Genomic DNA, 26365 nt, shown 5'->3' with positions numbered 1-26365 from the left:
TTATGAAAGATCATGTTTTAAAATATCTTGTGATGTTGAATGTGTTTTCAATCATTGCTATTAAATGATCTGTACAAATTCTTGCGAATCACGATTCATACGGAATAAAATAATGCGTTCCAAATTGATACAGAAAATCTACAACTCACTTTTCATATGCTCTAGATTTTCATTACTGTCAGTATACCGTGTCTTATTTTAATCGCCCCAGGCAAATATTTCGAAAAATATGGAATATTAGAAAAAAATGTTTCAGACAAAAGTTTTATGTATTTCGAGGGGAACATAAGACAGTGCTATTAATTTGACTTTGAATAATTGTATGAAGGTCACTTTTAATTTCTTAAATGAATGATGGAACGCCCCATTTTTCATTTTATTTTCTTATCTCAAGAGATTTCCAAAACATTATAATTAAATATTTTTTCATGACGTACTTATGATCGAATTATGAGGCTTGAAAGTCACATGTCGGATTAGCATTACCAAGGTCTGACCAATACCTTGGCTTGTATGCTGTTCAGAATCATATCCTGAATAACATTTGTCAAGATCAAAACCATTGAAGGTTGTACTTTTAATTTTCATTTTTAACATAAAAATGAATTTTTATTGCAAAAATGAAAATAAGAGGAATAATCTCTAATGGTCTTGATCTTGACAAACGTTATCCAGGACAACATTTAAAAGGTTTTTAGCCGTCAGTTGGACTCATATAACTCGAAAAGTATGTCATGAAAAAATATTTTATTATAGCGTTTTGGAAAGCTCTTGAGAAAACTATAAGAAAATAAAATAAAAAATGAGACGTTTTATTTAAGAAATTAAAAGTGATCTTTATGTGACCTTCATACAATTATTAAAGGTCAAATTAATAGCACCGTCTTATGTCCCTCTCGAAACCATACAACTTTTGTTTGAAACATTTTTTCGTATCTTCCACATTTTTCGAGATATTTGCCTATGGTAATTAAAATGAAACACATGGTATTTCGAAAGAAGGTGAAAATGAATATCTAAGTGTTCAAATTTTTTTTAAACAAAAATATTTTCTTGGCACGATCATGATATAAAGAAGAGGGCGATTTAATATTGTTTCTAAATCTCGCGACATATGAGGATTTCAATTTGGACATAATATTATAATCCCAGGCACTTCACTCTACTTACCTACGCTCTTCAAACGAATCTCGGCTGAAGTCCTCGTACATGCCTCTACTATAACAGCGGTATAATAAATAATCGAATCTACCAATGAGATCAGATCAACATATACCATATACTGGCTCCCTTGTCCAAGGCTTAACTTTGTGAATTAGTCCCTGTATATACATATAGATTCACGTGCAAGATCGCGTGCCTCGCCTAATATGACTCAGGATCGGGGACGGAATGTTTTGTCTATTACGCTACCTTGAGAGTAAAAATTGGGACAAACAATGTAATAGACAGGATATAACACGCAGATCATAGAATTACTAAATTTACAGTACAATTTCCTATCACTCCATTACATCGGATATACAAATACAAACGCGTGCACGTGTGCGCGCGCACGTGTAGGCGTATGTACAAGGAAAAATTTTGATCCGTTAAATGAGTTTGACAAACCTTCAATGATGCATGATTAATAATCGTTCGCAAACTCGAGCGCAGAAACGCAATGGACGAGTAACAACTACAAAAACCTACGACAGCGAAATGCAAACTATCTGTACTAATTCGCTATCTGTACAACTCGATCGTGAAAGTGAAGGGCTGGCCAGGAGAATGTGGGATGTAACTAGTCATATGAGGCAGGCAGCGGTAGACTGGATTTTTAACCCATGCGACTTGTATTACAGCTTCTCGCAAAAAAAAACCAACAAGAGTATTATAAAAAATAAGAGCCATTTGCAGCCCAGGCTGGGATAGTATGGGGTAATGAGGTGGTAACGTGCAACAACAAATTCAAAGTATTTAGAAAAACTGAGAAATTCAATCAATTCTGTTTTCTATTTGAAATTCTGTTTTGCGAATGGATTTACATACATGAAAAGCTTTGAACCTCGTGAGTAGAAGTCAACTTCAAGAGCTATGGATACTAATTTTAGAAAACACGCGGACAAACTGACAATATCTCTTCGCGGAATTCCGATTCGACCGAATGATAATGATAGGATAATTTTGTAATTTATGATTTAATAAGATAATTTTTGTGTTTCGTACGAAACTTTAAGTGTATTCAAATTAATACATCAACTGAGACGAAAATGTATCTTCAATTGAAAATGTTTGAAGTAATTGGTTATTTAATGAAACGGGAAAACAGCAAGAAAAAAGCGATTTCCATAGTCTAAAACAAGAAATTCAATCTCGCATTACAACTTAAAAATATATACTGCACAAGGAAAAAAATATACATTTTACTGATAGTAAACAAGAAGAAAGAAAAATATTCCCAAGCTCATTGCTCAATTTGAAAATACTTCCACTGTCATCGACATAACATCTTTTAAAATTTGTTATGTCAATATTTTTACTATTAAAGTGACAGTATTTTAATCATGATTTAATCAATAAAAAAAAAGTATTTGCGCATCAAAAAAAATTGAATCGAATTAGATTCAATCGAATCGATGTTATCAAGTTTATGTTCGTAAGTTTGTGAAACTTGAAAAGATTACGGAAGATACCGATATAAACTTACTGATCCAAATCGTCTGGAGAGCTGGTTTCTACTTACGACACGTTTCAAAGACAATCAATTCGATGCGTCATTCCAAAATCGCGCCAGCCCTGTTTGCTTTTCTTTCTTTTCTCTATCTACAGCGTACGAGTTTCGTTTAAAATTGCAGAGCATCCTGGCTCGCGGTAGTGCGATCAAGAAATTCTAATTCGCATTCCTTAGGTACGTTTCTTCATCCCAGGCCTCCGCGCCACTCCCGGCTGAGTGATGTACGTAATAGGGAGCGCTTGAAACACAAAGGATTCAGTGAGAGACATACAGGCCAATTTCGCAGTTAATGCCATGGATCAAGAGAGTCTATGAACTAGGACATCCCTAGAAGAGCAGTCGACATGTTCAAGGAACAATCAGTCGAGACCCGGAAAAAAATTCAAACACCATGGGACGCAGACGACGTAGGCGGCTGCTATTGTATTTCTGACGCGGGTTGTTGCAGCGACAAGAACGAGGCGTGACTACTCGCTAACAAAATGAGTCAAAGACTTACTCTTGTACGACTTGAACGCTGACCCGGGACTGTCTCTCTAGGGTTGCCCGCGTTCATGGACAAAGATGGTACGCCTGAGGTGCACTGAAATTTAGAATGTACAGAAACGTCCAAGCGTCATATAATTAACATTTCACTACGACGGAGTCTGCACTCATGTGGGCATCGGGTCGACACTGGTACGTGTGTGTAAAAGTATTAAGTCTTAAAATCTCAAGTACGAGAAAGTAATATTTGCATAGACGATAACGATCATGCGTTGTGCCGCGCGATATCAATTGTCAGAGAGAAGAAGTTTATAATATACGACGATAGAAAAGTAAGAAGAGACAGAAGAGATAAAAAGAGTGGCAGTACATTTAACAAAAAACGTCGAAAAAGGACGACAGAGGTTTATAATGAAGTAGATATGAAGTGAACATTGTAAGACTCGCGATCGCTTGTCCATAACTTAACATTCGCTTTTTCATGGGAATAAAATAAAAAAATAAGGAAAGATATACTATAAGGAGATACAAGCTGAAATCTATATGATAAGAGAAAGAAAAAATGTGCAACAGAGACTAGAAATAATGTCGACGAATCACCGAAACCCCAATTCGCATGAGCTGTTAATCCAGCCTGGAACGTTCACAATGTTAAGTCGGACGAATGGGCAGTCGGTACGCCGGGTACCTACTCACCTGAACCGGCCGTTGTTGCCACTTGGAGGGGGTGATCGGCGGCTGAACATTCCATACTCGTTACCACGGGAGAAGCCAGTGTCACGCATGGATCCCATACCTAGAGGAGGCATAGGAGGCATTGGGTCTCGTCTTGGTGGTAGAGGTGGCATTGTCATTGGTGGAAAGTCTAGCCCGCACATGGTAGAACCCATGTCACTGGGCCCTGTCATACCCGTAAACCGCCTCTCGTAGAGGTCCCTGGTGTCCTCGAAGCCGCGCCTGTCGTAGTAGCTTTCGTAATCCTGTTAAACAAACGGAAATCCCAGAGGAAAAATTAATACAAGATATTCTCATATTGCAATCATCTATGCTATCCATCAACATGAAAGTCATCGATAACATGAATGATCCGAATGTTTATGTATACATACTGTGTACATAAACGGTATGTGAAACATTGGTTAAAAAAAAAACTTACCCCAAAGCGGCCACCACCCATGAGCCGGTCCCGTAGGAACGGTGGTGGCGGCGGTGGAGGATAAGGATCGCGTCCAAACATTCGGTCCCTGTATCCATTCCTATCTGGTCCACCTCCCATCCCTCCCTTGGGACATTCCTTCGACCAGTGACCGCCTCGTCCGCATCGGTAGCATTGTTCCGGATCCCCCATGCCTGGCCTCTGTCGTACTCGACTAGTAGATATCTGGACCTTCATCGGTTGTCCATCCACGATCTGACCATTCAGCTCCTTGATGGCATCGTTCACGTCGCCAGTTGCCTCCAGATGAACGAAACCGTAGTTTCTTACGATATCGCACTCAACAACAGTGCCGTACTTAGCAAACAGTTCGCGAACCTGCGGCGCCTTAGTGTTATCTGTAAGATTGCCCACAAAGATCTTCGTCGTGGGAGTGTTGGGTCCCTTGCGACTCTTTGCAGCTTCACATTTTATCGGCTGACCATGAACCATGTGTCCATTCAGATTTTGTATCGCATTTCGACCAGCTTCTTCATTTTCCATATGCTGTGTAAATAAAGGTATCACTCTGTATTATCAATTATCAATCCTGATAATCATATCATCGCCTGATCACTGATTAAAGTATTCGATTAAATTGATACAACACTTACCACGAAGCCATAATTCTTTACCACATCGCATTCCACTACTTTTCCATACTTCTCGAACAATGGCTTTATGTCTGCGTTCGAGGTCTTATCGGCTAAATTACCAATGAAGATTTTAAATGTGCCAACGCTGCTAAAACCCGGCATTTTGCGGCTCGTACAAGAACCTAATGTCACAAAGATGTACATATAAGAACAGTAATACCACCTTTTGTCTCTCTCCATGCAGCTTAACATAAATTTTTAAATATAAAAATATAATCACTTGTAATAAATTTTTTTTAATTAAACTTAAAATTATATTGCATTTTTATTTTCATTTTTATATATTTTCAAATTAAAAATAAAAATTTATTTACGGTGGCGTCATTGAAATAATAAACAACTAATATTTGTAGGCCCATAATAATAAATTATATTACTTCGAAGATGAAAATTTTTTCGCGATAAGAATTTTAAATAATTATAAAGTATAGTATCAAATATTCATCTGCAGTCTGCATCGTGTTCCAGATATATCTAGCGACGCTAATCCATTTAGCGTACTCGTCCCCGCCATTTCATTCAGCCATAGAATTCGGCCGGGAGTTTAGATGCCTGCGCCGCATAGCGTTGCGTCGCTAAAGCGAGGCAATGGAAGCCGGATAATACCGGCGGATGTGGATTTCGATGCTAGGAATGTGATCCTCATACAATAAATATTTACAAACATCTATGGAAAAAATACATCAATTCTAGCCGGTCTACATCAATCTAAACACCAATCACGCTAGAACAACCTGGATAATTGTGACGACCGTTAGAATTTAATTTCAAGGTTACTCAAAACGTTAAAATCAGCTTTCTCGTCATTTCTCAAAATAACTAGCGTTCCATACATCCACAATTTTGCAACCATCTCTTTCGCCCGAATGACGCAATCTCGTGGGACGATATCTTTCTCGGCGACTGGGCGACTACTCGAAAGAAAGGAAATCAGAGTAACGCGATTGACTTCGATTCCAACGCTTGCCTTTCCTCCATCTTGTCTACGATTCCCAGACTAATTTACGCATAGCCGCGATATTCCTACAGCTCTAACGAACTTGCCTTGTGATACGAAAGAATTTCAACTCATTCGCGACTACGTTTCTTGTAAAAGGATGTTGTAGGAACCGCGACGACAAAGAGATCGTCATGACGATCTTTCGTCGACGCAAAAGTACGTACCTGCGTCGAACTGTTCACGGCAGCGTATCGGCGTACAAAGGAATCCGCGTGGAATTCACGGAACAATAAAATCGCACGCGACTCAGACGTGACGAAAGAAAGCGAAGTACGGAAGTAAAAGGTAGAACGATTCCGGTCCCCGGCGCTGTGAAACGGAAAGATCTAAGACGCGCACACTAGAGAAACGCAACGGTAGTAATGGCGTCTCTGCCGTTTGCCGCGTCGTCCGCCTGAGCTCGGCACTAGTGCGTTCCGCAACCTATCACGCGCTTGCCGGCGACGTGAAGATAGGCGTAGACGGAGCGGAGCGAGCCAATGGCGAGTAGCGCTGGTCGAGCGTAGGCGAAGTTGTACGAGCCAATAGCGAGCGACGCCGGTCGAGCGCGGGAGAATTCAAACTGCGCTCCGTTCCCGCCATCTTAAATGCTCAGTTCAATCAGAAGTATCGAGCCTCACTGCGATCCGTGTGCCATCGACGAGATACTATTAAAGATCGACATCCTTACGGAAGTCCGCGTTCTTGTGAATATTGAAGTGATTAAGAGTTAAAAACTGATAATATTGTACTAATTTTATGATTTATTAGCTTAGTAGACGAATTTATAAGTCAATAAATACTCAATTTTTTTTTTAAATTGCGATTTCAGTGTTATCGTAAAAGTTTAATTATCAACAGAGATGATAAGTGCAAAGAAAAAATTGTAATTTTTGTGCAATATATAGAATATTATAACTTTATAAGTATGCATATTTATTTATGGAATATTTATGTAATAAAAAATCATAAATTTAATAATGTAATGAGCCAAATATTTATGTTAATAATAGCAAATTTGTATCAATTGTCAATAATGCCAGCGTTCTTTAATTATCTCCGGATCCTTGAGGCCCTTTTTATACCGCCAAAAATTTGCTCAGGATTGACGGTCTTTAATAGTATCTCATCAATACGTGTGCCAAACGGAGCAGGAAGAGTGAATATAACTTGGACACATCCGCTTCCCGCAATTCCCTACGTTACCTTCTTCCGTTGTGTGATTAATGGATATATAGGGTGCTTTCCATTTGATAACACAAGTTGACACAAACGTCGTTCGTCCTTCTTGACATTCAGAGAGTTACAAAGATAAAACAATACTTGTGTCGATTTGTGTCACCAAATGGAAAGCATCCATATTCGGTCTCTCAACGACAGAGATAAAGGATATTTATAGTATTTCTTAATAAATAAGAGCCCTAATGCAACAAACCAGAAATTAAGCACAGGGAAATTGAAAACATAGGTATTTAGGAGCAATGAATTTATCGTATTTTTCTAAGCATGACTTCGTATATGTTGAAACTTATACAATATTTTATTCTCAATTTTACGAAAATAAAGAAAATCTACAATATATATATATGTATATTATTGTATACATTTTGTGGTATTATAAATTAAAATTTGACTTTCACAACAAAAGCAACATCAAATTTTATACAAAAATAAAATTTATATGAAAATTTATTATTCATTCAGTTTGATAAATATTGCATTATATGCAAACTTTCGGTGCATTGAAAACTCGGACGCGGTACTTTTAAGAATACAAGCCCTAGTTCTTTGTGTCTTAACTCTCAGAACTTTTTGTATATGTATGTATTATCATATAAATGAGTAGAAATATGAAGATTTTAAAATTGAAATTTGACTTTCATAACGAAAGCAACATCAAATCCAGTACAAAAATTATTATTATTATTCATTCAATTTGATACATATTTATAACGTTACATGCAGTGTTCGGTGCATTCAATCACGTTAATACTTGCATGCAGTATTTTTAGAAATAACGTCAGCCATATGACGGTGCGCTTTATCCGCCTCCTTAATGCCGAATTTTCATGAAGCCAGCCAAAAAAAACACGATGAGTCATTCACTCGATTATTGATTTTCCAGTAAGAGTAACAGAAGAAACACAAAATTTGTCGCTTTGCTATTTAATCCTCCGGCAACATAAATTTTTGCTCTTCGTCAGCAATAAGGGTCTTTCAGAAGCAAAGCATATCTTTTTGTTGTTTTGTATTACAAAAGTCTGAAAAAATTTCTGGTATGCTTATTAAAGTTTTACAATGTGTTTTACCATTATAGAAGTAGGATTGTATTTTACTTACTTTTTATAGATTTAGATAAAAAATTAAAATTAAAATTATCAGACTGGTCGAATTCTAATAGGCTTTCTATCAAATTATTACCTAAGCTTTGAGTTTTGAGAAACTGACCAATCTGTAATTAGTCAATTTCTTACAGCTTAAAACTCAGGTAATGACTTATAATAGAAAACCTATAATCTCTAATTCACAATCCTCATCTCTAATGTGTGATGTGACATGAGCTTAAATACCCCAATTGTTGGCGGAACATTTAGATTCCTATTTGAATTGTTAACGAATGAAATATTAAACAAACACGAATTTCCGAGCAATGACATTGATGGTAGGCCAAAAGTCGTGGATGATATGATATTTGTCAAAACAATGCGCAATAATTGGAATCTTGCCTAAACCTCGTATTACCAAGTATTATTAACTTTGAGGAAACGTAAGGCGACTGAAATTAATAAAGACTACGGCACACAATGCATATTTTCCTGCTGGATCGATTGCGTTGTGTTGTGACGAATTATTAGAAATTCTGTATTCTGTGGCGAAATTCTGGTAATTCATTAAAACGCAAGCAATCCAGTAGGAAAAATTAGCTCGTGTGCCATTGGCTTAACGGAGACGATACAATGCATCGTTTGTAAAGACTACAGTCGTGCCGGAATTCAAGGATCGTCTGACATGTGTAGCGTCTCGACCGTGAGCTCGCGAACGATACGAGGCGCGAACCGACGATGGAAAATTACCGCAATGGATCAAGAATGAGCGTCCAAGAGAGACGAGGATAGACGATAGAACTCGTCGGGCGCGAGAAAGGCGTCGTCCCGCCAGTCGATAACTATAAGGTCTGTTCTTTTTCGAAGAAAGTTCTAGAAAGCGGTTGTGTATCTTGAAATAAAATAAAAATTATAAAAGTGAGCGAATTCACTAAAATATTTATAATTTCATTGCTCAACATTTAGTGAATTTGCTCATTTTTACAATTTTTCTCTCGTTTCAAGATACACAATGAGTGGCACTGAACTGTACTAAAAGTCGATCGTGCATCTTAAAATGAAATGAAAATTATAAAAAATGAGCAAATTGACTAGATAGCGATTAATAAAATTATAAATATTTCAGTAAATAGTCTCAAAATATAGTTTATTTCCAATTATAAATAAATATTGCATCAATTCAGAAGTTTCTTCGAAAAATAACAGAACTTTAAAGGACCGTTTACAATTGGAATATGAATAAGTCGTACAAAATCTATCAATCACAGTCAAATGGAAAAACAACCAACTATGATTGATCAATTTCTTACAGTTACACAATATTATTTCAATTGTAAAGTCTTTGGCACACAAAAAAACTTAAGCAGTAAAACCTTAAACACAATGAAAAGCAATAAGAATAGAGGATAAAAGATTTCAATCCATCAGAAACTGTATATACTAGAATTCTGATACATTATTTCTAATAGATTGAAATCTGTTGTGCTTTGTTCCTATTTGCTTTCATTGTGTTTAAGGCTTTACTGTTCTTAGATCCGATTGAACCAACGATATTTTGACTTCAAGCGAAGCTTCTCTTTTTAAAATCTTCTCTCTCTTTTTAAAGCTCTTCTTTCTCTTTTTAAAGTCGACAGAAAGATAGAGAGAGAACCTCGCTTAAGGTTAAAATAACGTTGATGTAATCATCCTTACTGTACATTTTTCTATGTGTCATGGGCTTTAATTTCATCGCAGTGTCAAGAAAATATAAATCGCGTGATCGCGAACTCAAGTCCGAATTCTCAACACCGCGAAAAAAAATGATGTGGAAGAAAAACAAATAAGGGAAGGCACATCGATTCACTCCATGTCGCATACAAATGACGTGACGCATTTGATGCGAGACGCATCATCATTCGCGCGTCACGAAATGTCGACAGGATGAGTTTATACAACTCAAACATACCGGCGACCATCGCGTTTGTTTTCCCAATTGATAAATCGCGGGAAGAAGGAATAGCACGCTGCGAATCGAATGGAGTACAGAGATACATGCATCGCGACATTGCATGAGTAAATGCTCTCTAACATTCCACCTCGTGATAATGGAAGCGCAGTGATCGAACAATCGAGAACACGACGCATTTACTCTGTTCACGCGACGCCTCGCCCGAGTCCGATCACGCCGATCACCGCTCGTCACGAGAGAAACGATCACGATCGCCAGCGGACGCACATTCCGCAGTAAATGTTTCCGCTAGATCTGAATACCGATAACTTAATCGTTCGAGAAACTATATTAGGAGATTAGGAGAGACCGGCTAAACGCATCAAATGGAACGCCGCATCGAGCTCGATGTGGCATTATCGAGTCGTTCAAACGTATTCCAGTTGATGTCCGTATTTGCTCGCTCGCACGCGATCGCGGCGATTCCAGCAAGATGAAATAAATTGTTTTGGTACTCACCAAGTCAGTAGTCCGTAAAAAATACGCGATAGAAACAGGACACGAAACGGCACACGATTTCCCGAAGTAAAAGATGGCGAAGCGGAAGTATGCAGCGACGCGAGAGAATGCGCGTCGCGGTTGGCGTCTCTTCCTGTACAGAAATCATTGCTGCCAACTTAAATATTCCAAGGAGTCAACTTAACTTAACCTAACCTAACCTAATTCGACATCACAGGTCTGTTCGTGTTGCTTGAAATATTATATTTTTTGCTCTTCAAATATTTCTGCATTTCAAATGAGATGGATATATATTTAGAAGTTGAAAAGAGAGAAAGCGAAGATGCTGAATGTACAAAGTGCAAATAACGCGATCAGACCTAATTGTGGAGCGTGGTATTATTAAAGATAAATATTACCGATGGAGCATTAAAGCAGTTGAAGAATAAACAGATCGGACTGGAATAGTGAAAGAAAAACATGTATTAATATATAATTATTTTTACGATTAATTACGATTAATTACGATTTTTTATTAACACAATTTTGTTAGAAATTGTGTTAATAAAAAATCGCTTTTAAAACTCTTTACATACACCTACAATAATTGATAATTTAAAAAAATTAATTCTGATTGTCTCAGATATTATAATCAATTATCACCTCACAATGCATTGATAAATACAGCTTTCTCTTGTGTTTAAATCTCTTGTCTGCATATTACATTTTAATCTCTCTGAACCTTGTATGTTTAAAGGAAAGCTATTTTTGCTAAATAACATTTTTTCTATGGGAACAACATTTAAACAATCTGAATTTAATAGTCTACTAGTCTGAAATAGCTTAGCTGTTCTGAGAAAGCTTATAGAAATATAAGGAAATAGTATTATTGTTATTATTGCTTCATTTTTTCAAAGTGAAAATGACAAAGGAAACGAAATTACAATGAATTGATCTCTTTACATTGCATTTTTGTTTCCTACATTTGTAATCTTTTCAAAAATAATTATATAATATACTCTTAATTAAACGACGATATTTAACATGCAGAATATAAAAGTGGAATATAAACTTAAACATATAAAGAAAATAAAGACCATATACTTTTTTTGACGAAAAAGGACATAGAAAAAATGAATATTTAATTTTTAGAAATATAAATTTCATTGTTCAATTAACTAACAATCATCTACAATTTTTTTTCTGTTTAATTACATAAATTTCATACGTAACAATCTCATGATCAACTTGATAAGAAAAAAACTTTTGAAAATAAAAAAAGGAAGAGAGGGAAAACATATTTTTACAATCTTTAATTTACATAAAAAGATTAATTAATTTGATTAATAATTAATGATTTTGATCGTTACATAGTAAATGCTACACAAATTCGAAGGGATATGTGGGATTACATATTGCCTTCTAAAATAACATTATATCATTATATACTGTTATTGCACTATGTAATTGTTAACTTTTTCACAATTTCCTTCTTTCTAGTTATTTTCACTGTACAAAAGCATAAAAATTCGAAGAGTACATCGGCAGCATAACGAAAACATTTTGGGATGATCAACAATCGATCATATATATATATATATATATATATATATATATATATATATATATATATATGTATGTATGTATATATATATATATATACATACCCAAAATAGTATTTCGAATAATTAATGTATTCCATTTGTACAAGTTAGAAATATAAATTACAAATTTTACAAATGATAATATAAGCTTGCGCATAATAATTTGCAGTTATCAATTAACGTAACTCTTTTGCGTCATATATTATATAAAAATGTTATTCTCAATATTTAATTAGTTCACAAGTTGCGCGCGATAATATGATTACAATTTCAATTATAATCGAAATTGTAGTCGTATATAAATTAATCTGCGATTATTTGTTACAACGCGCGAATTTTGGTTTCACATAAATTTCATCATATGCGCAACGCGTATATTGTGAAGCTAGTCTTCAATAATAAATATATTTTGAGGTACTTAAAGAGAAATCTCTCTCGGCATGTGTGACATAAGCCGTAAAATAGTATTACCTTAGCTTATAAGATCTCGTTAGGCACATTACATACGCTTTCAAATTCCGAACACAAAAAGAGTGATGCGACGTAGACGAAAATGTATCTTGTGTGGAAAATTTGTATTGTGACATATCAAATACTTTCACACGCTGAATTCGCTTTACATCTCTATATAATCAAATATAGTCTAAATTATATGACTGTTCTAGTTTTTATTAAAATAATCTTCTATTAAAGTAATTTTAATAAAAGATAGAATATTAAGTATTCAACGAGCTTTAATATGGCGAATTGTATCGAAATCGTCTCGTCAACTTTGATAAGCTTCATATAAATATAAAAGAAAATTATCACAAGAATGTTAAATTTTTTGCATTCATTTTTTTCTTTGAAAATTTATATTTTTAACATGAAAATTATTTTTCTTTAATGAAGAGAAATCGGATTATATATCTATATATATATATATATATATATATATATATATATATATACGGATATTTTTCTACATATATGTACATAATATATACATGTCAATTACATCTACAATCGGTCAGGTCATTCATTTCTTACTCATTCATACTCTCTTTCTTTCTCTGTATCTTACATTTATAAACTTCTAATCGTCAGTCTTCAGGCTGCAGTCTGTCAATAATTCTATTGTCACTAAGGGCATATTTACAGGAGTAGGAAGTTGTTTGTTTAACTAGAAGAAGAGTCAGTTTTTCATAGTCACATCAAATCACTACACGATTTTGATGCTAACGTTATCAATGTGTAGTTTCGACAATGTCTTTTTAACGCGAAGAGCAGTTAAGCGAACTGGTGGATTTGGATGCCAACATTCCGACATCATTTTGCTTAATGCATATAGGATCTGTAAGAAAAAAAGCTATTCGTTATTCAATCCGTAAAATCTGGGTTAATCGGAAATTTGCTTTTCTCAAAGTGTTTTTCTTACCGAATCGTTATCCCATCTCGTTGGAATAACTGGACGCAATCGTTTCACGCAGACTACCAGGCGCATATCCTCAAAGTCTGGATCGTTTGGTACGACATCGTGATAAGGCAAAGCATAAGGCTCCGCCATAGTATTCTTGCCACCTGTAACACATCTTCTACACGCTTCCCAAAATACAAGACCAATAGAATACATATCTGCCATTTTAAACGCATCAAAGGATGATGTATTCAAAGTCTCGTCCAACACTTCTGGTGCCATATAACGTCGAGTACCCACTCGAGTATTTGGCGCGATATCAATCTCTCCGCTCTCGCTAAAAAAAGATAAATTTCTCATTCTCAATTTGCATTCTAAAAAAAAAATACTAATAACAAAAGATATATCTCTTAAATCTCTACGTACCTGATGTAGCGAACCGCCAACCCAAAGTCAGCTATGGCACATTCTCCGTTTCTCTTAACTAAAATGTTTCTGCTCTTAATATCTCTATGAGCTATTGCGGGTTTCCCTTGCGTGCCAAAGATTTCCGTGTGCAAATGTGCGATACCAGACGCGATCGACGAACAGATTGCTAGTAAGGCTTGATGATCTAGTGCAGTTGTTTGCAGGTAATCGTGCAATGAACCTCTTTCGTGATAATCCGTGATCAGCAACATCTGAGTCCAAGAGCCAGTTCCTTTAATATCGGCAGCAATGAAGCCGAGGATATTATCATGTCTCATAAGGACAGTTTGATAGATTTCCGTTTCTCGGAACCAAGACGCTTCTTCTAACGTAAAGAAGACCTTCACCGCTACTTTTTCACCACCTCGCCATCTAGCTAACCATACCTCGCCGTAACGTCCCTTTCCCACGCACTGCGACATAGCTAATTGTTTCGCAATCGTCTGTTGTACTAAGAGTGGTAATCCCGAACCTGATCCACTGCTCTGATCTATGAAGTCCTTGAGGGTTCCTTGTGATGGCACTAGGCATGGATCTCGCTCTTTCTTCCGGCATTTAAGATACACGATTCCTATCGCTATCGAGGCGATGACAAAAACAGCTGACAATGTTATTATTAGGATGATTAGCGGCACTCCCGATGACACGACTATAGGACTATTGGTATCGATGGTAGGACGGGGCTTGTGAGTTATATCGGGAAAATATTCTTTGTTGCATAAATTCGTATGATTACAACATTTTATACTCTTCTCTTGTAAGTGAGGAACTTGATTTCCCTTGCATTGCATGAAACCTCCTTCGGCAGGTGGCAAGCAACCGAATGACCATTCAGGAACGTAGTCTCCCTGCTCGGGGTCCCACACTTCTTCCACAGCGCTGAAACATTGGCCTCCAGGTCGTAAATCGCAAGTTCCATTTTGCCTACCGTCTGGGCAATGTCCGTCGCAATAGCAAAAACCGCCCAACACTGCAACAAGAAACATCGATAGTATTATTAGGCACTGAGTATGAATGAATCAATAGTGTATACTTAGAGAAAACATGCAAGATTCTAATATTAATCATGTTCAGTCATTCAAACATTTTATTTTTGAACATGATTCCTCTGAGATTAATACTTGTTTATAAGCGAGCCAAAGAGTGGTAAAGTAGGAGATGCGTTGCTATATGAAATAATATGAAATCAAGTGTACGATGTGTTGCGCGAGATGCTAAATAACTTAATGATAATTGATATAAAGAGAGGCGAAACTAGGCGTGGAGTTGAGCGAATTCGAGAGGCTGTTTGACAAGTCATGAGATGTGTCGTGTAGGCGAACGACCGTCGTCGCGTCCCACGGAGAGGCGTGCACCACCACAAAGAGAAAGGAGTGGTAGGTGCGTCCCGACTCGGAAATCGGGGATATCTTTCATAAGCGTCTCTGCATGCAAATTGACGTAAATCCCCATCGGGGACCGATAATTCTCGCTATTAAATTTTGCGCACGTATAAAAGCGCGATTAACACACAAATATGATGAAATATATGTTAACGGATCATAGTGTTAATGGGTCATCAGTAAAAAAGAAAATGATATGATAACAAATAAAAATAGAGTAAAAATCTGAAATGAATTAGATTCTGTAATCTGTAGTATATTATAGAAAACAGTTGCACGTATGATAGTAAGTGCTTGTATGCACTGAAATGCATCAAAATTTAAGATGTAAACATAAAGAATAATTAGTACTTATACTAAAAAAAAATGACGTATTAAAAGCATTCATTATTTTAATTGAAAATAATTTTGTTAATTCAATAACAATAATGAGACAAATATGTCATATTCTTGTTTTAATAAAATTTTATTTCGTTAATACTGTTATTGAATTAATAAGATTATTTTCAAAATTATTTTAAAATAACGTTATTGATATCATATCATTTTTTTTTTTCAATGTCTGAATCTTTCTAATATTATGAAAAAAATATTTCTTTTCAGATCGGATAATTCTCATTGAAAATATTTTCTACTGTTATGTTTCATCAATACTTAGGCCCAATTGCATCAATATCACTTTGACTTTGAACGAGACTTAAAACTATCTATCTCGTTTTAAAATCAAAAAGAGACAGAGACAGAAAGCCTCACTTAAAATCAAAGTAACATTGGTGCAATCGGGCCTTAATCGTTTAACATTCAAAAGTCTGTTTATCAAATCTCAATTATGATTTGCAGTGACGTGAAGGATCCAGAATTAGAAATGACTCCGAAATGAATCTGACAGACCACGAAACTGGAGGAGTTCGCCACGAGACATCCGCCTCCGTCACGGTGGCCGATAACGGCGAATTCGATGCAAACATACGGTGTCACGTTTCTAACGAGTATGCAAGCGGGACGACCGTCGCGGGACACAAAAGGAGAAAGAGGAAGAAAGCCTGGCGCGCGTGGATGCTACGCTTATCTACCGCCACGGAATTACTCTCTTGCGTGTCTATTTTACGGTGACCGCTCTATTTATAACGCACGAATATCTGGATGACGGATTCGATTCTTCGCGCACGTTCTGCGTTCGCACACTTTCACTTCTTCCCTTCTCTCGTCAAGGGTGTCACCAGAATTTTTTAATCAGAATCTTTTACTGATCTGTCCGACTCTATTTGATCCAAAATATAATTTATGTTCTTACTAGTATTTTATTTATTTACATAACACTAGAAGGATTGAGATAGCCAATTTGGCTCCTTACGAAATTCAAACTGATGTAACTTTTTTCAATTTTGCTTCCACGCAATATCCTTTTGTGACTTTTCATCATTTGTCATGTTCTTAATTTTAGTAAAAAAATTTTCAATTTACATAAAATGGTTGAATTTTTATTTAATTGTCTACCTAGAAAGACCGTTGGAGCCAATTTGGTCCCTTTAGTGTTAAAAACTATTATTTTTATTTTAACATTATTAACTAATACTTTATTTATTTCAAAATATTATTTTTAATATTATAAAATATTATTTTAATATTATTTTTCTCTGATATTTCATTAACAGACTTTTCTGTTAATCTTTTTTCTTATAAAAGTTTACTTTTTTTAAAAGAAAAATTGTTTACTTTTTTTATTACTTTTCAGACCTTTTTAATCATATTGATCTAAATTGATATGATCGTATAATAAATTTGAATCAGTAGGATTAATTTTAGCATAACTCTCAAATAATTTAATTTCGAATAGTCAATGAATCTGACGTTGAAAGCAGTGCCAAGGATTTGGATAAAGCGAAATGTGAAACCGAGACAGTAATAATCTATTAAATATCTTTTCTCTTTAGATCTAAAATCCTTCTAAGAAATCTATGTTGGGTCGAATTACATGATAATCTCAGTCTAAGACTTAGCGGAATTCGACCTGCTTTCAGGTACCATGACCGTGCCTTTTAATAGGGATAAACATAAACAGAAGGTATAAAGCTGAAAGCAACGAGCTCTCGACGGCCACGATTCGCTTATGCTTATATATCTGGAAGCGAAATGTAAATAACTTTGCTGAAAGTATTTTTCTACATCAACACGTTCTGTCAACGTGTACGATCGTCACACGGATACCATTGCTGTCATGGCTGACGATTAATAACCGCAGTATATGAGAACATGCGAGATCTAGGAAAGGAATCACCTAAGTGACACTTATACCGTGATATCGATCTCGGCCTTATCTAGATGGAGACAGTGTCGGATTTAGAGCTTCAGAAGCCTTACATAGCCTTTAGTATGATGGATTTCTGAAAAAATCTGTTCAATAAATTATATTTATACCTACTGTTTCTAGACTTAAAACTACTGCATTTGTTGCTTATTTTAATCGTTATACTCTACTAATTTTTAAAAATAAGCACACTGAAAAAAATTCTGAAAATGAATATTCCCATCATATCAACCAGGATTCTGGTAATTATAATTGAACATGATTATTTCGACTAGAATTCTAATAGATTTAACAAAAAAATCCTGATTTCCACTATCAATCTAATTAATGCAATCAGACTCTTTTTTTAGTGTATTTATAAAATTAGAGGACTATCAGAAGACTTAAAGACCAATGCATTGAAGTTTCAAAACCACAAACTGACGACTATAATTTGATCAATCAATTTTAAAATCCTTCGTCAGCAACATGTAATTTTGCACCTTCCGTCAGCAACCTTGGTCTTTAAACTTCAGTATAGATTTATATATTCTGGATTGTATAAAAATTTGAAAAATTACTGTGAAAATTTTAACAACGTTTTTATTATCACAGAGGTCTCTCTCGAAATGTATTTTATTTATTTTTTACAGATTTAAATTTAGTCGAGACTTCACAATAAAAAAATCTGTGCCTTCAAAGTCCCACATTGCCGGATGAGTTAATACGTTTTGTTCTGGTTGGTTGAATTATAATCTTCAATACGTAATCTAATGCGGGCTTTAAGTTCGTCACACTACGCATTGCGGAGATGAACCGGATCCGGATTGCGTGTCACGGATCATAAAATAGAGAATCACCTATTCTGTGATTGACTATTTGGATCTTTGGCTACTTCATTTAAATTGACTAGTCAATGATTCAAGCGATTCCGAATCTAATTCACATCTGCAATGCGTAGTGCAATGTGGGCGACCAATCGATGGTCTTAATTTTAATCCATTTTGATCGGATTAAATGAATTCTGCAACTTGTAATCTTCAAAGGTTCTCAACCATTTGAGATTGAGGATTACAAATTGCAGATCAGAATTCATTTAATTGGAACAAAACAAAAATCGAATGAAAATTAAGACCGTCTGATTAATTAAATTCTAATCTTTAGTTTATAATTCTCAATCTCCAATGCGTAGTTTGATACGGACTCAACAATCGGGTCCCCGAACGAACGCTTATCAGTTCGACCACCACTGGCGAGAAAAGCCATAATGAACTGTTTAGAAAACTCGTAAACACGCGAATGTGTGTACGAGCTCGCGCGATCGGCCGAGAGGCGGTAACGCGCATATCTGCTTTCGTGCGGGTTTCGCGACGCAATCGGCGCCCGTAATCGCACGAAGGTTTCAATGAATCGCGCGAGGCGACGCGCGACGTGCCAGCTAGTTGCGGACTTTATCAGCGTGGCAAAGAGCAGTATCAGCGATAGCCCCGCGCGTCTATGAGTCGCGCCGAATCGCCAAGTTCGCCGGCGACTCTAGAAACGCGGCGCAGCTATTTCGAAACTAAGACATTTTTTTTTTTTAATTAATAACGTTGATCATAATGTCGCAATATTCCGAACTATAATGGAATGACGTCAAAGGTAATCGAATTGGAGAAGGTGCGGAAGGGAATATTTGTCACGCATATTCCCTGGGGAATAACCGATAAGCGGGCGAATGTTGGTAAAAACAGGCATTAAGGTGATTGCAACTTATCGGAGATAATAAACGAAATTGGTTACCAATTTAAGTAAGTGGAAAAAACAGTAAATATTGAACGTAGGCTAACTTTGTGAGAGGTGATTTTGGTTTGTATTACAAGAGGGCATTGATTCCATGTCGAGTGAGAAAATCATTCTGTTATCTCCTTCTCTGTTATCGCTTTATCAATATTTAAAAGTCAATAAAAGAGGTACGTGATTATAAGGAGATCTGTGTTTCCGTTTAACAGAGGTGTTAAAGTACACTGGGAAAATTTTCTGATTGAGAATGAACGAATCAAAAGAGTCATATCAATTAAAAATATGATTATCTTTTAATTATAATTATAATAGATTCAAGAAAATTCTTGCTTGTTCCAAAGTTTCAGAATTTCAATCAGTGCAACCAAACTCCTCTCCGATGTATCATCAATAAAATGATTTTATTTGTTAATAAAGGAAAAGCTCTTTGATCTTTGATCTTATCGTATCTTTATAATTCCATAATATTTATCTCATATTATTTATTATCGCGATGTGACTTTTAACTTTAATTATTCGCTCACCGGCTGAAGCGAGTAATCTCATCAGAGCAGCTCTGCACTGATAGTTTGGTTGTTAATTGAAATTCTGGTCGAAAACGGACACCAGAATCTATTAATTCTACTTATGAGAATTCTAATTGATATAACCAGAATTCTAATTAGTATGATTAGAATTTTTTGATTTGTTCATTTTCAACCAGAAATTTTTCTCATACCCGTTTCTACCAATGTAGATTAATTTTAATCTATATGGAGAAAATTTTTTTTTTAAATTTACCCTGAAAATATGATAGTTGTGATACAATATTTTAAAGATTTTTGACCATGCATTTTAGTAAAATTAATCAAACTTATTTTATATTTTATTGTAAGTTTATCAATAAATGAGAGAAATTTACATTAAAATTCTTCAAAATACAATGTTGTCCCACGACTACCATATTTTCAGAGTAAACTCTAAGAAAAACTTCTCTCCGTGTAATTAATTTCTATCTTTTTTTAATTCTAAGAATCAGAAAAAAATGAAGAATAAATTAAACCGAGATTAAAGTTAATCTGCATTAGAAATGGATATCAGTGTGGTATAATTGATATCGAAAAGAGGGACACGTTATGACATTCGCGCTGGAAACGTGCATAGGAAATTTAATACCCGCGTCGCGCTGCAAATAATATTGTCGAGAAAAGCAGTGGGAACTCACGGACGGATTTGCGCGCGTAATCATGATACTCTGCGATCATAATTTCGTGGAAGGACAATCAGCGTGTATGTAATTTTACTCCGCAAACGTGCGGCGTGATTGCGAGGTGGAAATCCCCAGTCGATGTAAGAGAGACGTGATCATCTCCGGCGCGAGTCACAGCATCCACGATTGTCGATCGAAAACTTCCAGCGAATTTCAATTTTCGACACTACAATCTTCTATAATTACTATAATTAGTTATTAGCTGCGTTCAAATAAAGTAAGTTTGCAACTGTCGTGAAATTCTTTAATATGATTGATGTTGCTCTTCGCTGGAAAAATGTTTGGTTGAAAAATAGACAAATCAGAAAATTCTGATTATATCAATCATTTGTCCATTTTCAACCAAACATTTTTTTCAGTGTTAGTTTCTCACTGGATTTAAATGTATAAATTAAACGTATTAAAGAATTATACAATTACTGAACGCAATCATTGAAATTGGTTTAAGTTTAAATAACTATTTGCTTGTTTCTAAAATTCTACCACATAGATAAAATTTGTTGCTTGAAAACTTGAAATCCCGAAAAATTTTGATAAAACAAGATAAATACGACGAATCAGAATTTTCTGGTTAAATTTATTAGAATTCTATTTGAAATAATTAGAATTCGATGATACAATATTTCTGGTAAAATTTACCAGAATTTTTACTAAAATAATTATATCAATCAGAGTTATTATCTCAACTAGAATTCTAATAGATTTTATCAGAAAATTATGATTCGTCCATTTTTCACCAGAATTACTATTTAATTTAGACTATTTTTCTCAGTATATATATTAGGGTACAGTATATATGTGATCAATTTCGGGTAACACTCAGTTGATAAAAATACACATTAGAAGGAAAAAGCGATTAGAAGAAACAAAATCCATTAAACCTCGGTTAGCCTTTTAAATAATCCGAAACGACTCATAAATACTTTCTGTCTATATATTAATTCGCCTTTTTCATTTTGCCGCGCAAAAAAATGTTTTACAGCCTCGAACTCTGGACCCACCGAACGTGGGGCTTTTTATTCTGACTTAAATTATCGGGGATCTCATTAATCATTCTTTTCACTGAGAACTACTACTTTGTTATTCAGATCAAACGTGCGTGCGCGCGTTTTTTTTCTTGCTTCTTTATCATATTTTTTTTTTGTTTTTTTTTACATATTTCGACAGATAATATATATTCTCTTAAATCCTGGGGTTACAAATCTCTTTATCTGATAACGGTCGATATGTTTCCGGCATCGCACTTGAAAAAGAGTTCGTTGTATTGCGAGCGAGAAGTCACATGTTACGAAACAGCGTATTTTTATATCCCGGATACGACTCGCGCGCTTGCATTGAGAAAGGCCGCCTTTTATTCGCCTTATTCATCACGTACGCACGATGTACACGCGCGATGTCCTTGCGGGGTCTCGTGGAAAATAATCGCGTACGTCATACGTCATATGCGACGTAAGAAAAGAGAGAGAGAGAGAGAGAGAGAGAGAGAGAGAGAGAGAGAGAGAGAGAGAGAGAGCGCAGCACGAGAGGAGAAAGGCAGAGCGGATTGAAACAGACCCGCGTTTTCAGTGCAAAATTACTGCAGACTCCGGCAAGGGAAAAGGAAAGGGACGAATGTCATGTCTCGCTGAAACGACGTTTATCCTTTGATGTATTTCGAGCCCTATGCACGCGTTCGCTGAGGCAACATAAACAATCTCTCCATTTCCTACGGACAGACAAATGCCGTCCCAGCATCTTCGCGCCGCATTTAACGCTGAAAGTGCTCGATTGCGTTGCTGCGATTATTAATGTCCGTTTCTACCAATCTAGATTAACTTTAATCTCGGTTCAACTCATTCTTCATCTTTTTCTAGTTCTTAGAACTACACTGAGAAAATATCTGATGGTTGAAAATGGACGAACCAGAAAATTCTGATTCGTTTTCAACTAGAATTCTAATTAATCCAATCGGACACTTTTCTCAGTGTAGAAAAAAGATGAAGAGTTAATTGGACCAAAATGAAAATTAACCTACATTGGTAGAAAAGAACATGAATAACTTTAATTAGACATCAATGACTGCGAGAGATTGGAGCGATAATTGTGCGTTTTAGAAAACTATTGTTTTTAATTCAGTGTTTTTTCGAAAAGTGCAAAAAATACTCGGTAGCTTCAGTAATGATGCAAAATACATTCATCGCTGATTATTTTTATTCTACTGTCGGTCTTGCATTAATTTTTTTTTAATGTTATGGGATTATAAGTTGCTTACTCCGATCAAACTTCGAATTAACTTATCAAGCTTATACTTTATTTGTTAAAGTGAAAAAAATAATTGAGATATTATCTTCTACTGTTTCATATATGAAAAAAATTCGATTATGGACGAGGAATTATATATAATTATAAATTTTGCAATTGTTTTGCTAGTTGATCACCGATTAAGTTAACCGGAGTTTCATCACAGTCACTCTTAACGCATGAATGAATCTAATTACATATATCGAGATAGATATCAGGATATATTTAGGACGCGTATTTTTCATTTCAATATTAATGCGTTGTAACTGTTGATTATTCGAAAAACAGCAATATCGTAGAAATTTTTTAAATTTCTGACGAAACTAATCGACTTTTGGAGTCGATATATATGTAAATATTTTCTGATTATACATATATAATTTTATATTTATCTATTAAAATCGATTATTGTGATAATTATTGACCAAATCAATTCCAGTCTAAAATCGTAATCAAAAGTCCATTTCAACTAATATATAAAACTAACTTTAATTTCAATTTAACTTAATGTTTACTAATTTTTAGAATAGTACCGAGATTAAAGTTAATCTAACAGAATCTGGTTTAAGAACGTTATAAAAAGATTAAAGAAGCATATCATTTCAAAACAATTTGAGACAATTGAGACTATTAATATTTGGCAAATAACTACAACAATATTATAATCATCAATAGTCAATGATATTTCTCAAATAATTCACAGTCGTACTAAGAGATTACAAAATTTATTTATAAGATATATTTCACTGAAATATATCTTTTTTTTTTTTAAGAATTAATGAGATATATTTCACAATATATACATCTAGTCACTACAAATTTTTTTTACAATCAATAAATATCGAAGAAAACGTCACATATAACGTTTACTTGCGAATATTTTTCAACCTATAACAAGAAGTTTGAAATGTGTTCCCGATATGTAAACAAATTCTGAGTAACCTCTAACTGTATGTGCTCTTCATGTCGCAAATATATGTTGAAAATGACAACATATATAGAGGAAAGTGAATTTCAACATCATTTCCATAACAAGGTCCTATCTGAAACGAATAATTTAACTTTTCTTTCGTCATAAACGTCAAGTCGCTGCAAGTAGATTAAGAAAAGAAGGTATTAAAAAAAGTAACAGTCATACAGACGCATTGCGTTTCAAAGGGTTAAAGTCTAGTGTCGTCGTCGTCGTCGTCGTCGCTGCGACGGCGTCATCCCCCGCCGATACAGAATCGCGCAGCAAGATCGGTCGGTCCAGCATCGGGATCTGGATCCTATGATCGAGACGCGCAAAGAGGGAAGCCCGTGAGAAACCGGAGAAAAGAGGGAAAGAAGAAAAGTGGAAAAGGCGTCTCGCGGGAGAACAACACTCTCGTCGAGTCGATTCTCAGCATCGCTGGTATTTCAGTCTCTAACGTTGGGAGCACAGCTAACCTCTCATCTCCGTCTCCCTCTCCTTTTCTCTATTCGTCTCTCTCTCTCTCCTCTCTCTCGTTCCCGTCCCATTCAGACGTAAAAAAGTACAGCCGCGTGGTATGTTGAACGACGCAGAAATTCCACCCGAGAAAACGTATCAGTGGGAGAACGTTCGATTTAATTGCGAGGGAAAAAAATTAATAACGCTACTGAGCGCTATAAAAAAAGAAAATTCAATTAGATCTGTTTGCTTAAAATTCCTAAAAATATTTGTAATTAAAATGAGATAAATATATATTAAGGCGTTGAGGAGAGAGAAAGCGAAGATGCTGAGTGCAAAAAGTACAAGCAGACCTGTTACTGTTACAAAACATCCGGGAGTAAAAGCTTTGTAATTTGAGACATATGAATGTTTGACAAATAATGACGATAAAACGGAATTGAGAAAAGTACGCGATACATAGAATTATGAGAATCGCGGAACCAAGAAGTGTCACACGAAGGTATTGTCGATCACCGTTGCGTCGACGGAGTTTCCCCGTATCTAGGGGTGTTTCCTCGAAGGTACTAAAAAGAGTGCGATACAATCGAGGGATTCGAGGGCGCGTCGACGATCCTTCACGATGATGATGTTGATTAGTCTTGTGGCGTTTCTCGTTTCTCTGTCAGTTCAGCCTGGTTTTATAATCTTTAGGCCCGATTCTGTCAATGTAAGATTAGCTTTAATTTCGGTCCAATTAATTCTTTATCTTTTCCTAATTCTAAGGATTAAAAATATTTTTATCTTTTTTTTCTTAATTCTTAGAATTAGAAAAACAATAAAGTTAAAGAGATTAAAGTTGATCTTACATCGGTAGAGCCTTATTATATCCATTTCTACCAATGTAGATTAATTTTCATTTTCAGATTCAACTAACTTTATCCTTTTCTAGTTCTAAGAAATAGAAAAGATGAAGAGAAACTGAACGAAGATGAAAATTAATCTACATTGATAGGACATGAATGACAGTAAAGATATCATTACACTGTCGCAGGTTTTGTACATGGTAAAATAAAAAAGCTGCGCGACAATGCGATCGTTATTATCGTTATTAAGAATTTCAGAATAGGAGTCTAGAAGGGAGAGAGAGAGAGAGGCGGAGATGCGAATGTGCGAACGAACGCGCGGCTCGCGAGACGGCGGACGCGGAGGACCGAACCGAGGATGAAAAGACGAAGAAAGAGAGAAGAGAACGGCGATCGGGTCGAAACATCTGTGTGGCAGAAGGCGAACGGCGCAGAGACCAGGGCGATCGTTTCGCGGCGATCGTGTCGCATCGCGCGGCCAGTCCGCATCCGATCGATTCTCTCTCGACAGCGACGGGACGCAAACGTTCTCCGCGGCCACTTCGCCTCGCCTTCTCCGCTGCCCGTTCTCGAGCAGCAGGCAGCAGGCAGCATCTCGCGTACACACAGAGGCACACACAGTCACATGCACGTACGCACGCATGCATACACGCGTGTAGCAGAAACGCGAACGTACGCACGCATGTTACGACGCGGATCGAGCGGAACGCGTCACGTAAGAGGCGGTTGTTACTCACCGCCGAGGTATCTCGCGGCAAGCACTCCTAGGCCGAGCCACAGACCATATTTACATCCGCCCGAGTTAGCGGAGAGCGCAGCCATTTTCTACTTTCGGGAGCACATACTTCACTATGACGTAGAGCGTTCCGCGTCAAGTCGC

The 26365-nt window shown here is 35.9% G+C and overlaps 2 protein-coding genes and 1 long non-coding RNA gene across 18 annotated transcripts in view; 1 reads left to right on the top strand and 2 right to left on the bottom strand.

Moving 5' to 3' along the window:
* lark (RNA-binding protein lark) overlaps window positions 1-10950 on the bottom strand; it is a 21126-nt gene extending 10176 nt beyond the window's left edge. For 5 of the 15 annotated variants that reach the window (XM_011051757.2, XM_087410595.1, XM_011051798.2 and 2 more), the window contains exons 1-5: window positions 10803-10950; window positions 5012-5175; window positions 4359-4904; window positions 3899-4182; window positions 1171-1218 (exon numbers count right to left, since the gene is read on the bottom strand). In XM_011051757.2, the coding sequence (XP_011050059.1) occupies window positions 1171-1218; window positions 3899-4182; window positions 4359-4904; window positions 5012-5155 (1022 nt within the window). In that variant the 5' untranslated portion in view covers window positions 5156-5175; window positions 10803-10950. Of the gene's footprint in view, window positions 1-1170; window positions 1219-1976; window positions 2955-3898; window positions 4183-4358; window positions 4905-5011; window positions 5176-6217; window positions 6516-10802 lie in introns of those variants that run through there. The other 10 variants (XM_087410601.1, XM_087410602.1, XM_087410597.1 and 7 more) reach the window with 6 other exon arrangements.
* On the top strand, window positions 9026-16927 carry LOC105143414 (uncharacterized). The gene is made up of 2 exons (XR_845721.2): window positions 9026-9205; window positions 16472-16927. It is a non-coding gene; the product is annotated as an uncharacterized LOC105143414 (long non-coding RNA).
* Window positions 11922-26365, bottom strand: tkv (serine/threonine receptor kinase thickveins). Of its 2 annotated transcripts, none has more exons than XM_011051727.2 (4): window positions 26223-26365; window positions 14208-15219; window positions 13803-14118; window positions 11922-13718 (listed from the first exon to the last, which is right to left on the bottom strand). In XM_011051727.2, the coding sequence occupies exons 1-4, from the start codon at window positions 26305-26307 to the stop codon at window positions 13587-13589; spliced, it is 1545 nt and encodes a 514-aa protein (XP_011050029.1). In that variant the 5' UTR covers window positions 26308-26365; the 3' UTR covers window positions 11922-13586. The 2 variants fall into 2 exon arrangements, with proteins under 2 accessions (XP_011050029.1, XP_087266716.1); XM_087410590.1 differs by lacking the exon at window positions 26223-26365 and adding an exon at window positions 17927-19461.

The sequence above is a fragment of the Acromyrmex echinatior genome, chromosome 10, assembly GCF_024713525.1.
Source record: "Acromyrmex echinatior isolate Ae372 chromosome 10, ASM2471352v2, whole genome shotgun sequence".
Classification (NCBI taxonomy): Eukaryota; Metazoa; Arthropoda; class Insecta; order Hymenoptera; family Formicidae; genus Acromyrmex; species Acromyrmex echinatior.
Note: the sequence above shows the minus strand (reverse complement) of the source record. Positions and strands in the feature narration are given on the sequence as shown.

Bases quoted from the DNA above. Each gene is read 5' to 3' on its own strand.
- tkv (XM_011051727.2), bottom strand. From the start codon at position 26,307: ATGGCTGCGCTCTCCGCTAACTCGGGCGGATGTAAATATGGTCTGTGG. The intron at 15,220-26,222 runs GTGAGTAACAAC...TTCTTGTTGCAG, and splicing joins TGCCGCGAGATACCTCGGCG to TGTTGGGCGGTTTTTGCTAT. The intron at 13,719-13,802 runs GTAAGAAAAACA...TTTTTCTTACAG, and splicing joins CGAGATGGGATAACGATTCG to ATCCTATATGCATTAAGCAA.